We start from the raw sequence: 15327 nt of genomic DNA, 5'->3' as shown, positions 1-15327 counted from the left end.
TCTGTGGAGTAGCTGTATGTTCACTTCTTTCTTTTTTGAGACAGTCTCACTCTGTTGCCCAGGCTGGAGTGCAGTGGTGCTATCTCAGCTCACTGCAACCTCCACCTCTGGATTCAAGTAATTCTCCTGCCTCAGCCTCCCAAGTAGCTGGGATTATAGGTGCCGGCCACACGCCTGGCTAATTTTTTTTTGTATTTTTACTAGGGACGGGGTTTCACCATGTTGGCCAGACTGGTGTTGAACTCCTGACCTCAGGTGATCCACCCACCTCAGCCTCCCAAAATGCTCGGATTACAGGCTTGAGCCTCTGCACCAGACCAACAGAAATCTTAACACTGCGTTTTTTTTCTACTCATGCTACCACAAGAATGGCTTTCTAGGAAGTCCCCTGGGAATCAATTCAACTCTAGATTTTCACCTCTATTATGACAGTACATACATATCTGTAAAATAGGCTGACATTTTTCCATAGCCAGTTGGGAGCCAGTTAAAAAAAATAATAATAATTTGTTTTGTTTTTGTATTATATTGCTTTGTTTTGAGACAGGGTCTCACTCTGTCGCCCAGGCTGGAGAACAGTGTCATAACTCCAGCTCACTGCAACCTCTGCCTCTCAGGTTCAAGTGATTCTCCTGCCTCAGCCTCCAGAGTAGCTGGGAGTACGGGTGCCTGCCACCATGCCCGGCTAATTTCCGTATTTTTAGTAGAGATGGGATTTCACCACGTTGGCAAGGCTGGCCTTGAACTCCTGGCCTCATTTGATCCGCCCACCTCAGCCTTCCAAAAAGCTGAGATTATAGAGATGAACTGTGCCCAGCCAAAAAAAAAAAAAAATTTAATAGAAAAAATTAAAAAATAGGTTAACATTTGGAAGACTTCAATAAGTGATGTAAAGAACATATATAAATAGACAAGAACAACTTGTATGTCCAGCCAGAGTAAACGTGTAAATCTTGTATTTGCAATAAAGGAAAGATTACAGAGTATAAATACTTCCCAGAATAATCAGATCACCAAAAACACAAAGTAGCCAGAGTCATTTGTTGTATTTAACTAAGATTTTTATTTTTCATACACATAAAATCATATGACATCAAAATTTTAATATGTCTACATAAAATTTAAAGTTAAAAATGCAACCATTGGTATTGCTTTTACAATACTTTCTACCTAGAATATGAAAAGGACATTGTGGCCTGTGGCGCAGAGAAACAGGGCACCGATGTAAATATGAATATTAGAAAATAACAGATTAAGGCCAGGCTCCATGGCTCATGCCTGTAATCCCAGGACTTTGGGAGGCTGCGGTGGGTGGATCACCTGAGGGCAAGAGTCTGAAACCAGCCTGGCCAACATGGTGAAACCCTGTATCTACTAAAAATACAAAAATTGGCCGGGCGTGGGAGCTAGCACCTGTAATCCCAGCTACTCTGGAGGCTGAGGCAGGGAGAACTGCTTAAACCCGGGAGGTGGAGATTGCAGTGAGCCAGTATCACATCATTGGACTCCGGCCTGGGGGGCAGAGCGAGACTCTGTCTCAAAAAGCAATAAAAATAAATAAAATATAAAATAAAAACTCAAAGCTGTTATCTGCATCTCAGTAAATTAGCTTACTGAATCTACTTTTTTTTTTTTTTTTGAGACATGGTCTCGTTCTGTCACCCAAGTGGCAAAATCACAGCTGACTGCAGCTTCCCAGCCTCAGGTGATCCTCCTTGCCTCAGCCTCCCGAGTACTTAAGAATATTTGTGCGTGACATCACACCAGCTAATGTGTTGTTATAGCAGAGATAGGGTCTCACTGTTTCCCAGGCTGGTCTCCAGTGCCTGGCCTCAAGTGATCCTCACACCTCAGCCTCCCAAAGTGCTTGGATTATAGGTATGAGCCATTGTGCCCAAACCTACTTTTCTAGCACATAGCTAAAATCAGCCAGATGAAAAAACTGAAGTTTTGAAGGGTGAGGGGAAGAAAGTAAGAACTAATCTGGAAGATACAGGGTCTCAGAAAAGAAAGTGGCACCTGATATTTACTCAGTTCAAAATTCTTCCTAGGCTGGACATGGTGGCTCATGCTTGTAATCTTAGCACTTTGGGAGGCTGAGATGGACAGATCACTAGGGGTCAGGCATTCGAGACCAGCCTGGGCAACATGGTGAAATTCTATCTCTACTACAAATACAAAAATTAGCTGGGTATGGTGGCACACGCCTGTAGTCCCAGCTACTTGGGAGGCCGAGGCAGGAGAATTGCTTGAACTCAGGGGGCAGAGGTTGCAGTGAGCCAGGATCACCCCATTGCACTGCAGCCTGGGCAACAGAGTGAGACTCCATCTCAAAAATAAAAATAAATTCCTCCCGGGATGGTCATTCCTCCTTTTCCTCTCCCAGACACCAGAGAGGATCCTCTACTCCCATCCTCTCTAAAGCAAGGCTGTCGAGTCCTTAAGTGCCCTGGCCCTTACCCTCATTACAGTTATTCTGCCCTCCCGGAATGTTTGAGTGGTCAAGGCACAGACAGGGAGTGAGAGCAGAGAGCAGTGGGTTTGTCGGGTTGTGGACAAAGAGGAAGGAAGAAATGGATAAATAAAGATGCAGTTAAGAGAGGGACACACAAAGCAGAAGAGAACCAGGAAAACAAGCTTTTACTTGATATGTATCAAAAATGTTACTCAGTTAGTAATTACTGCCTTCTATGCGCTCATCTGCTACAGTTTACAGATCTTCACCCGTTCCTAACCTTTCAACTCCAGCACACACTTTATCTTTAAATCCCAATTTCCCTTTTCACCTATCAGCTGCAGAAAGTATTAAAAGAAACATTTTCAATCATTTTAATTACATTAGCAGTGATTTAATTCCTTTAGATGCTAAACCTTATGGGTGAAACTGAATTAAATGTAGCCAAATGCAATGTCAAAATCTTCAGGCACAAAAACCCATTAACTTTTTAATACTCTCAGAAGATGAACCTAATTTCAAATGAAAGCTGTCTCCAGAATATATTGTTAAGCATATTCTAGATATAATTCATTTTGGCAAATGTTGTGTAGAAATTCACACAACATTTTACTGAACTAAAAGTAAGTTGTCCATGTAACAAAAAATATCTTTTCATAGCTTCAAGTGAATCTTTTTTTTTTTTTTTGAGATGGAGTTTCGGTCTTGTTACCCAGGCTGGAGTGCAATGGCGCGATCTCGGCTCACTGCAACCTCCGCCTCCTGGGTTCAGGCAATTCCCCTGCCTCAGCCTCCTGAGTAGCTGGGATTACAGGCACGTGCCACCATGCCCAGCTAATTTTTTGTATTTTTAGTAGAGACAGGGTTTCACCATGTTGACCAGGATGGTCTCGATCTCTCGACCTCGTGATCCACCCGCCTCGGCCTCCCGAAGTGCTGGGATTACAGGCTTGAGCCACCGCGCCTGGCCACTTCAAGTGAATCTTAAAGGATGACTGACTGTCCTTGGAAGAGAAACAGTAAACAAATAAGGTTTATAGCAATGATGTATGATTTAGAAACTGCAATTCCAGATAATCTCTCTATTAAAGAGACTATTTATACTTAATTTGGTCAATTGTAGTGAACATAGTTGATGTGAAGTCCCTATTTAAATACAACCTGAAATACCAAAGCTAATTTTCTTTTCTTTCTGTCTTTTTTGTTGTTGTTGTTGAGACTGCGTCTTGCTCTGTCACCCTAGCTGGACTGCAGTGGCAAAATCAAGGCTCACTGCAACCTCCGCCTCCTGGGCTCAAGCGATCCTCCTGCCTCAGCTAGAAGGACAGGTGCAAGCTACCACACCCAGCTAATTTTTGTATTTTTGGTAGAGATAGGCTTTCACCACGTTGCCCAGGTTGGTCTCGAACTCCTGAGCACAAGTGATCTGCCCGCCTTGGCCTCCCAAAGTGCTGGGATTACAGGCGTGAGCCACTGCACCTGGCCAGAAAATTTTAAACATGCACAAACTCTTGAGTGGCCTAATTCCCTCTCACCCAATCAACCACAATACAGATAAAAGATAGTTTTTGCACAAACGAAAAAGGCAAATTGTGAATGATGCACGATTTTTAATTACAAGTAAACTGGGCATATTATTTAAAGCTAAAGGGTGGTCAGTGGAAATTTTCCTCTGTTAGTACTTAAATACTTTTCATATTTATCGGCTTACTACAACCTGTGCCTCCCAGGTTCAAGTGATTCTCCTGCCTCAGCCACCTGAGTAGCAGAGACCAAAGGCACACGCCACCATATCTGGCTAATTTTTGTATTTTTAGTAGAGACAGGGTTTCACCATGTTGGCCATGCTGGTTTTGAACTCCTGACCTCAAGGGATCCACCTGCCTTGGCCTTATAAAGTGCTGGGATTACAAGCGTGAGCCACCACACCCAGGATTATTATTATTATTATTATTAAAATCTCTTTTGCTCTCTCTTTCAAGAGAAACCTCATGTCATTCAGTTGCATCCATTTATGCAACTTTGGCCTCCTGGGCTTGAGAGATCCTCCTGCCTCAGCCTCCCAAGTAGCTGGAACTACAGGCTCACACCACCATGCTTGGCTAATTTTTGTGTTTTGGAGAAATAAGCTCTTGTCATGTTGCCTAGGTTGGTCTCAAACTCCTGGGCTCAAGTGATCCACCTGCCTCAGCCTCCCAAAACACTGGGATTATAGCTATAAGCCACCACACCCGGCCCCAAGTACTTTTATACAAAATGCAAACACTGTTCTTCCATTATAAAAGTGATAAAACAGCTTATGTAAAGTTTTGTCATGTACTACTTATAATTACCTTGGGTACACTTTTTGATGTTAAAATGTATCTTATTATGAAAGTTTTTCCATTTTATTAACTACTTTTACAACAATGCAAATAACAAATTATTTTACAAACCATTTAGACATTTCTTTACTCTTGTCCCAATAATGTAAAATATATCATTGTCTATTACATTCAGATAAATTATATACTTGTAAACTATATACTTATGACTTAGAGAAACATAAATAAATTATACAAATTATATGCTCAATTTTTAGGTATACTTAAATTAAGATTAAATATAAATTGTCAAGATAAATTAACAGTTCAGGGCTTCGCAACTTGAAATCCATGAAACAAGACATTGGAAACAACAAAATTGTGGTGCAATTCTTAGGTGAAATTTGCTGAAACTTTTTATTTTTTACATAGAGATGGGATGTTACTATAATGCCCAGGCTGGTCTTGAACTACTGGCCTTAAGTGATCCTCCCACCTCAGCCTCCCAAAGTGCTGGGATTACAGGTATGAGCCATCATATCCAAATGAAATTTCTTGAGATAGTTACATAATTTAAAAATTTGCTGGTGTAGAGGTTAGACAAACTGAATAAATACTAAATATTAGGTCAAGTTTCTCATGTTTACACTATAAAGATGTAATTTAAAGCACTGATTTTCACAAAATAACATAGTGTGAAATTTGAGGTAATTATTTTCCCTGCTACCTCAAGGATTAGAATTCTTCCTTCCTCTGGCATTCACTGTATTTCCTTAAGAATCCCAAATATTTTATTTCATGTATCTGGGAAATGAGGTGCTTTAGTGAACTGAATCTTCTCAAAACTAAAAAGCAATAATTAAAAAGTACTTAACTCAGAAATAACAAAAATATAAGACATCAATAAAATACATTCTATACAGAATACACCAGTCATACTCTACTCCTTTTTGGTAATAAAAAATGTACTTACTGGGCTGGGTGCAGTGGCTCACACCTGTAATCCTAGCACTTTGGGAGGCCAACGCAGGCAGATCAGTTGAGGCCAGAGTTTGAGACCAGCCTGGCCAAAATGACAAAATACCATCTATACTAAAAATACAAAAATGAGCAGGGCATGATGGCAGGCACCTGTAATTAATCCCAGCTACTCTGAAGGATGAGGCAGAAGAATTGTTTGAACCCAGGATGCAGAACTTGCAGTGAGATGAGATCATGCCACCGTACTCCGGTCTGGGCGACAGAGCAAGTCTATGTCTCAAAACGACAACAACAACAACAAAGGCCAGGCGAGGTGGCTCACGTCTATAATCCCAGCACTTCAGGAGGGAGGCCGAGGTGGAGACTGAGACCATCCTGCCCAAAGCGGTGAAACCCCGTCTCTACTAAAAATACAAAAATTAGCCAGGTGTGGTGGCACGTGCCTATAACCCCACAGGTACTCCGGAGGCTGAGACAGGAGAATCGCTCGAACCCAGGAGGCTGCAGGGAGCCGAGATTGCGCCACTGCACTCCAGCCTGGGCGACAGAGTCAGACTCCATCTCAAATAAGAAAGAAAGAAAAAAGAAAGAAGCAAAGAAAGAAAGAAAGAAGGAAGAAGGACAGAAAGATAGGTGCTGACTAAACTTTAGTATCAAAATAGCAAAAAAATTATTTATGTTTTGGGGAAAGAAATCTGGTTATTAAATCTTCATTTCGATTGAGTTATATGTAAATTAAAATTCAGTATAAGGACTATTTTTTTGGTAGAAAAGTTCACCTGGCCCAAAAATGTTCAGGAGATAACCTGAGATTTTAGAATAGAAATGTAAAGACTCAAAACCAAGTTTCCTGAAACTCGCTTTAAAATATTAGAAATATTAATAATTCTAAAATGCCATTTTGCCACTATCATTCATATTAACCAAAGTATTAGAGAAGTAAAGCTTTCAGACTAAAACAGGAAAAAATGAATACAGTTCACAAATAATCATGGATAATTTAAAAAACAAGTGGGTCAACAAATAGTAGTAATTCCTCCACATGAAGTACATAATTGGCGAATCAAGTATTCAGTCTGCTGGCAATCCTGTATTTTAGGTCAACAATGTGGTCCCTTTAAGAGAGTCCTTGAATTCTCATTTCTCCGGGGACCCTTTGATGGCACTGCTCCCCTTGGTTTGAAAAAAAGGAAGAGCTGACTTGAATGTGCCGTCACCACTCTGCTGGGAAAAACAGAGGAAGATGGCCCAGAGCAAAGAACAGAGCCCCACATAAGCTGTTCTCCACTGAACAGGAACAAGGCTGAAGTTGGTCAGCTGGAACAGACAGAGAGTCCGTGAGGGCCACATGGAAACCAAAGCCCTGAGTTAATATGCCTGAGTAGGCAGAACTCACCTGTACAAAGGGCCAGTACATCAGTCCACTCTGGAATTAAAAAAAAAAACAAAACTTTATTAGAATGTCTTTTATTTTTTGAGGCAGGGTCTCAATCTGTCGCTCAGACTGGAGTACAGTGGCACGATCTCAGCTCACTACAACCTCTGCCTCCTGGGTTCAAGCAATTATCATGCCTCTGCCTTCTGACTAGCTGGAATTACATGCACACACCACTCCACCTGGCTAATTTTTGTATTTTTAGTAGAGACAGGTTTTCACCATGTAGGCCAGGCTGGTCTCAAATTCCCAACCTCAGATGATCCACCTACCTCGGCCTCCCAAAGTGCTGGGATTACAGGCGTGAGCCACCACATTTGGCCTAGAATGCCTTTGAACCACACAAAACAATTGCAGAGTTCAATTCATAAAAAAAGTAAGCAATAGCAGGCCAACAAGATGCCAAGGTAGTATTATATTTGACTAAGCTGATTAAATTAGACTACTCAAGGCCTCTAGAGTGAAGGGGGTTGGGGAATTGTGGGAAAAGAAAGCTATTAGGTACAAGACATTTGTATTAATTTTATATTTAGCTCCAGAATGAAAAGTCTAATAGAATCAGTACCAGTTCTGGAAGACAACTGCTTTGAAAATAATAGCATATATTTATGTATTGTAATTTCCTGGCTACCATGAACAAATGATGCAGGAATATATTTGTAAATACAGAATCATCAATGAATTTTTTTCTTAAATTTTTTTTGAGATGTGGTGTCTATGTTGCCCAGGCTGCTCTCGAATTCCCAGGAAAAAGCAGTAGTCCCCCTACAGCCTCCCAAAGTGCTGGAATTAGAGGCATGAGCCACCTCACTGGCCAAATTTTTTTTTTTTTTTTTTTTTTTTTTAAGATGGTGTCTCAATCTGTTGCTCAGGCTAGAGTGTGGTGGTGCGACCTCAGCTCACTGCGACCTCTGCCTCCTGGTTTCAAGCAATTCTCCTGCCACAGCCTCCTGAGTAGCTGGGATTACAAGCGTCCGCCACAATGCCTGGCTAAGTTTTGTATTTTTAGTAGAGACAGGGTTTCACCATGTTGGCCAGGCTGATCTTGAACTCCTGACCTCAGCCTGCCTCCTGATCCACCTGCCTCGGCCTCCCAAAATGCTAGAATTTCAGGCACGAGCCACTGAGCCCAGTCTCAAATTCTTAAAACTATATACCAAACCATGGTTTATGAATGATTTTCTATTAATATATTCAAACCATGTGATGCTATAGGACAAGTTTAGCTGAAATTTTTTAATGCTACAAAATATCTTAGACATTTTAACAAGCTTTATCCTAAGCATTCTGATGAAAAAGTCACCATTATGAACTTTTTAAAAAGAAGCCTTGATATGTAAATTATATCTTAAAAAAAAAAAGCTAGAGGTTTTAAAAATAGTCCTTAAAAGGGAGATTTTCTTCCTTTTCCTTATTTGTATTTTCTGAGGTTTCTAAAATGAACAGTTAAAACAAAAGCTTTATAATATTTATGTTTATATTTAAAAGTAGATAGTATACGGTGGCTCACGCCTGTAATCCCAGCACTTTGGGAGGCCAAGGCGGGTGGATCATGAGGTCAAAGATCGAGACCATTCTGGTCAACATGGTAAAACCCCGTCTCTACTAAAAATACAAAAAATTTAGCTGGGCATGGTGGCGCTTGCCTGTAATCCCAGCTACTCAGGAGGCTGAGGCAGGAGAATTGCCTGAACCCAGGAGGCGGAGGTTACAGTGAGCCGAGATCACGCCATTGCACTCCAGCCTGTGTAACAAGAGCAAAACTCCATCTCAAAAAAAAAAAAATAGATAGTATATATAATATATATTTTATATTTAAAGTATATTTAAAATTTTAAGGCTGAGCATGGTATCTCACGCCTGTAATCCCAGAACTCTGGGGTGCTGAGGCAGGCAGATCACCTGAGGTCAGGAGTTTGGGACCCGCCTGGCCAACATGGCGAAAACCCATCTCTAGTAAAAAAACAAAAATTAGCAGGGCATGGTGGTGAGAACCTGTAATCCCAGATACTTAGAAGGCTGAGGCAGGAGAACTGCTTGAACCCAAAAGGTGGAGGTTGCAGTGAGCCAAGATCATGCCATTGCACTCCAGCCTGGGTGACAGAATGAGAACTCTGTCTCAAAATAAATAAATAAATAAATAAAATTTAAACTTTAGGAAAAATAATCAGAAGACTAAACTAATCCAAACATAGCTTTCCAATTTTCTTTCTTTCTTTCTTTTTATTTTATAGAGACGGAGGCTCCACTATGTTGGCCAGGTTGGTCTTAAACTCTTGGCCCCAAGCAATCCTCCTGCTTCTGCCTCCTGAGGGCATGAGCCACTGTGCCTGACCATGGCTTTATTTCTTATGACTGCATTTTTTTTTTCCTGTCAGAATGTAGTAACAGGTACTAGTATATTTTGTTCTTATACCATTCTCCCATAAAAAGGAATCAGGACTCCTCGGAGAACTGGCTGATGCCAGGGCCAGGGCAGAACAGGGCAGGTACAAGATACAAGGTATAAGACAGTCGAGGAACATACTATCATGCCAGAAAGGAAGTGGCTTACAAAAGAAGAAATGGAGAAAGAAGCTGAATGATGTCATAGGACACAGGAACGAGCTCGGAGGGACTCCCACTGGCCAAATCTGGGACGTGTGAGCACTAAAAATAATTAAACACTGCCGTGAACCCTTCCCTGTGCTTCGGCAATCTCTCTCTGAATAGCCCAAAGACATCTGGCATTCAGCATTTCCCAAACTCAACTCATCTCATTTTTTTTTTTTTTTGGCTCCCTTTTCTCTGTGTCCTAAATGAAGTGATGAACCAGCACCCATGTAGTTGCTTAAACTAGAACCGTGGGCTTCCTAAAGGTGTCCTGAATCCGTTACCCCTACTTCCGATCAATCATTCCGACCCACTCATTCTACCTTCTTAAATATCTCTCAAACCTTTCCTATGCCCACTGCTTTCTTATTTCTTTTACATATATATATATTTTGTTGTTGTTGTTTAATTTTTTTGAGAGTCTCTCCCTGTTGCCCAGGCTGGAATGCAGTGGCGTGATCTCGACTCACTGCAACCTCCACCTCCTGAGTTCAAGTGATTCTCGTGCCTCAGCCTCCCAAGTAGCTGGGACTACAGGTGTGCACCACCACACCCAGTTAACTTTTGTACTTTTGGTGGACACGGTTTCACCATGTTGGCCACACTGGTCTCAAACTCCTGACCTCAAGTGATCCACTTGCCACAGCTCCCCAAAGTGCTGGGATTACAGGTGGAAGCCACCGCACCTGGCCAGTTTTATTTTTTTTAAATAAATACCGACAGGGTCTTGCTATGTTGCCTAAGCTGGTCTTGAACTCGTAACCTCAAGGGATCCTTCTCCCACAGCCTCCCAAAATGCTAGGATTACAGGCGTGAGCTAGTAATCCACACACAGCGTGCTTCCTTATTTCTTATGTGAGCTTGGTTACATAAGAAATGTAACTTTGGTTTCCTTTGCTGCCATTATCTGAGGGTGAAGTTCAAGATCCTCAGCTCGGGGCATTCAACAGTCTCCAGGAACCAAACTCATTCCAAGTTGCTCAGCAAATGCTCTGTGAACACCAAACTGCCTGTGGTTTCTCCCCTCCAGGCATACCACGGTGCTTTACATATTGTCGACTCTACTCAGCTCCTTCTGTCCCTGGGATACCCTGTCCTCCACTATGTGTGTAATTATAGCTTTTTATTTATTTATTTATTTTTTTTGAGACAAGGTCTCACTCTGTTGCCCAGGCTGGAGTGCAGTGGCACAATCATAGCTCACTGCAGCCTCAGCCTCCTGGGCTCAGGAGATCCTCCCACCTCGGCCTCCTGAGTAGCTGGGACTCCTGAGTAGCATGGTGCGAGCCACTATGCCCAGCTCACTTTTGTGTTTGTAGAGATGAGGTTTTGTTGTCATGTTGCCCGGGCTGGTCTCAAACTCCCCAACTGAAGCGATCCACCCACCTTGGCCTCCCAAAGTGATGGGATTACAGGCATGAGCCGCTGGTGCCTTGCCCCAGCAAGACTTCCTGGATCCCCAACCCTACACCTCCTCATTGTGCTAAGGACCCATGGGCTCTGAGAGCATTTCTCGTGGAATTCTAGTTAATGACTTGTCTATTTATCTATCTATCCCACTAGAATCTAAGTCCCTTTAGGACGGAATCTGTGTTTTATATGGTTTTTTGGGTTTCTTCCACAAACCCCTAGTACAGCACCTGGAAGACAGTTTCTTATTACAGCAAATCTTCCCCAAAAATCTCCAAATGGGCTGGGCTTCAGACTGCTGGTATACCCTCTTTCTTTTCATGAGGGTAGATGAGACTCACTCACTGTAACCACGATTTTTTTTTTAAACAGTATGCAAATGTTCCCATGGCTCTGTTCATCATTTACAAATCCTTGCCTGAAGCTTCTTTCTTTCTTTTTTATTTTTTGAGACAAAGTCTTGGTCTGTCGCTAGGCTGGAGTGCAGTGGTGCAATCTTGGCAACTGCAACCGCCGCCTCCCAGGTTCAAGCAGTTCTCCTGCTTCAGCCTCCTGAGTAGCTGGGACTACAGGCGTGTGCCACCATGCCCAGCTAATTTTTTTTGTATTTTAGTAGAGACGGGGTTTCACGAAGTTGGCCAGGTTGGTCTTGATCTCCTCACCTTGTGATCTGCCCACCTCAGCCTCTCAAAAGTGCTGGCCTGAAGCTTCTTTCTTTCCCAATTCTACTTCCTTCTCTCTCTCTCTCTCTCTCTCTCTCTCTCTCTCTTTTTCTTTTGAAACAGGGTCTCACTCTGTCATTCAGGCTGGAGCCCAGTGGTACAATCATGGCTCACTGCAGCCTCAGTCTCCCAGGCTTATGATCCTCCCATCTCAGCCTCCCAAGCAGCTGGGACCAGAGATGAACGCCACTATGCCCAGCTATTTTACTTTATTGTGGTAGAGATGGGGTCTCACTATGTTGTGCAGGCTGGTCTCAAACTCCTGGACTCTAGTGATCCTCCTGCCTCAGCCTCCCAAAGTGCTGGGATTACAGGTGTGAGCTGCCTACTTTCTTGCTCTTAAAAAAAAAAAAAAAGTTAGCTGTACATATCTCTATAGACTTTACAACATAATGGAAAAGCTTGTTCCTTTTTCCAAACTAAAACAGAAGAAGTTGACTGGGTGTGGTGGTTCACGCCTGTAATCCCAGAACTTTGGGAGGCTGAGGCAGGCGAATCACCTGAGGTCAGGTGTTCAAGACCAGTCTGGCCAACATGGTGAAACCCTGTCTCTACTGAAAAATAAAAAAATTAGCTGGACGTGGTTGTGCAAATCTGTAATCCCAGCTACTCAGGAAACTGAGGCAGGAGAATTGCTTGAACCGGGAGGCAGAGGTTGTAAAGAGCCGAGATGGTGCCACTGTACTCCAGCCTAGGAGACGGTATGAGACTCTGTCTTCAAAAAAAAAAAAAAACCAAACAAACAAAAACAGAAGAAAATCACATTTGGTTGTCAGCATGGGGTCCTCAATTTCTGCCCCAAGAGAAATCTCAAGAGTTCTGAACACATTCCTTGTAGTTACTGTTCCCACGTATAGAGGCTCAGGGGAAGCCTCTGGCTTCAAACCTCTCCATCCTCTGCGTCTTGCCATCAAGTGATGCTTGCTCAGGGGCTCGGTACCATCCAACAGATGATTCTAGAAGCTGTACAGGTAATAGGTAGTTGTGGCTCAACACTGCTTTTGATAGGGAATGAAGAACATGTGAAGGCCTAGGCCAGTCTGTGTACATTCTGGAATCCCAAAGATTCATCTCCTTGTGATCAATGCAATTGAACATGCTCTAGGGCAGAGAGGAAAATCAACCCTGATTTTGCCAGGCCTTAGGACACTGTTCAATAAATCTTAACTGAATACATACGTATTGGACTGGATTGTATATGTTTGTACTGAGCAAAAAGTCAGAAATCATTGAGCACATGGACTAAAATGCATAGATAGTATGCATTTTTTTGAGATGGAGTCTCGCTCTGCTGCCCAAGCTGGAGTGCAGTGGTGCGATCTCGGCTCACTGCAACCTCTGTCTCCAGGTTCAAGTGATTCTCCTGCCTCAGCCTCCTGAGTAGCTGAGATTACAAATGTGCACCCCCATGCCCAGCTAATTTTTGTATTTTTAGTAGGATGGGGTTTCACCATGTTGGCCAGGCTGGTCTCAAACTCCTGACCTCAGGTGATCCTGCCTTGGCCTCTGAAGGTGCTGGGATTACCGGCATGAGCCGCTCTGCCCAGCCTGGAGATAATATTTCTTTCCAATTCATGAAAAGTATAGATACTCTTAAAGCCTCTCCTCATTCATCTATCAAAATAACTAAGATTTCTCTGTCAAAATATTGGACCCTTCTGCCAGCCAAACTGGAGCTGTAATTTAAGAATTTGTTTTATTAAAATGTACTTAATGTTGAGATGGGAGGATTGCTGAAGCACAGGAGTTTGAGGCCAGCTTGGGCTATATAGTGAGACTCTGTCTCTACCAAAAAATTTAAAAATAATTAGCTGGGTGTGGTGGCACATGACTGTAGTCTCAGCTGCTCAGGAGGCTGAGGTGGGAGAATTGCTTGAGCTCAGGAGGTTGAGGCTGCAGTGAGCCATGATCACACAACTGCATTCTAGCGTGGGTAACAGAACGAGACCCTGTCTCAAAAAAAAATTGTTTATTAAAAAAAAATAGGCCGGGCGCGGTGGCTCAAGCCTGTAATTCCAGCACTTTGGGAGGCCGAGGCGGGTGGATCACGAGGTCAAGAGATCAAGACCATCCTGGTCAACATGGTGAAACCCCGTCTCTACTAAAAATACAAAAAATTAGCTGGGCATGGTGGCGAGTGCCTGTAATCCCAGCTACTCAGGAGGCTGAGGCAGGAGAATTGCCTGAACCCAGGAGGCGGAGGTCGCGGTGAGCCGAGATCGCGCCATTGCACTCCAGCCTGGGTTACAAGAGCGAAACTCCGTCTCAAAACACACACACACACACACACACACACACACACACACACACACAAGTGTTTGTACGCAGAGAACCCTGATATGATTAGACATGTGTACTGAATGATCACGTGTGTACTGAATTATCTGCATATATGTGTCAATTAAAAAAATTTTATATCCTTATAAACACATACATATACACCCAAAAAGATACTGATTATACTTTCAAAAGCCTGTCTTACCATATAGGTATTCCAGAATTTCTGTTTCAGGTCCAAAAATATGTCATCCTTTCCCTGGAGAATGCTCATACCTATTTGCAAAAAACACCAAAAGAATTTTAAGAGATTCATAAGAGTACTGTATAACAGTTCATGTTTAAGTCTCCCATTCCAATATGCAAAGTAACCATCACTAACATCCATCAATGACCGTTCTGACCCTACAGTGAAAAGAACATAGCCGGGTGTGGTGCCTCATGCCTGTAATCCTAGCACTTTGGGAGGTCAAAGCAGGGCAACATGGTGAAACCCCATCTCTACAAAAAATTCCAAACTTAGCCAGACGTGGTGGCACACCTGTTAGTCATAGCTACTCAGGAGGCCAAGGTGGGAGGATTGCTTGAGCCTGGGAGGTGGAGGCTACAGTGAGTTGTGATAATGTCACTGCACTCCAGCCTGGGCAACACAGCAAGGCCCTGTCCCAAAACAAAAAAAAGAACATAATCTGCATTCTAAAACTAGGTAAATTTTAAAGGAATGATAAATACAAATCGAGAATAGCAGAGTATAAAAGTTACAGGAAAACAATTACTAAAACAAACAAGTTACAATAGTGGGTCTATTGGTGACTTTACCTTCCAAACATTTTGTGAAATGCTGAAATTTAATTTCTATCTTTAAAAAAAAGCCAGTGGGCCAGGTGTGGTGGCTCATCCCAGCACTTTGGGAGGCCAACATGGGCAGGTGAGGTTGGGAGTTTGAGACCAGCCTGACCAACATGGAGAAACCCTGTCTTTTTTTTTTTTTTTTTTTTTTTTTTGAGACGGAGTTTCGCTCTTGTTACCCAGGCTGGAGTGCAATGGCGCGATCTCGGCTCACCGCAACCTCCACCTCCTGGGTTCAGGCAATTCTCCTACCTCAGCCTCCTGAGTAGCTGGGATTACAGGCACGCGCCACCATGCCCAGCT

General features: G+C 42.8%; 1 protein-coding gene across 3 annotated transcripts in view; it reads right to left on the bottom strand.

Annotated features, from left to right (window-relative positions):
- Positions 1-1039: 1039 nt before the first annotated feature.
- Positions 1040-15327, bottom strand: part of MPV17L (MPV17 mitochondrial inner membrane protein like) — a 19431-nt gene continuing 5143 nt past the window's right edge. Inside the window, exons 2-4 of one of the 3 annotated variants that reach the window (XM_039478043.2) lie at positions 14381-14451; positions 7136-7165; positions 1040-6960 (exon numbers count right to left, since the gene is read on the bottom strand). In XM_039478043.2, coding sequence (XP_039333977.1) covers positions 6877-6960; positions 7136-7165; positions 14381-14451 — 185 coding nt within the window. In that variant the 3' untranslated portion in view covers positions 1040-6876. Of the gene's footprint in view, positions 7057-7135; positions 7166-14380; positions 14452-15327 lie in introns of all 3 variants that reach the window. The other 2 variants (XM_039478042.2, XM_010332610.3) reach the window with 2 other exon arrangements.

This window comes from Saimiri boliviensis, chromosome 12 (assembly GCF_048565385.1).
Source record: "Saimiri boliviensis isolate mSaiBol1 chromosome 12, mSaiBol1.pri, whole genome shotgun sequence".
Lineage (NCBI taxonomy): Eukaryota > Metazoa > Chordata > Mammalia > Primates > Cebidae > Saimiri > Saimiri boliviensis.
The sequence above is the reverse complement of the archived record's forward strand: the minus strand, read 5'-3'. Positions and strand labels throughout refer to the sequence as shown.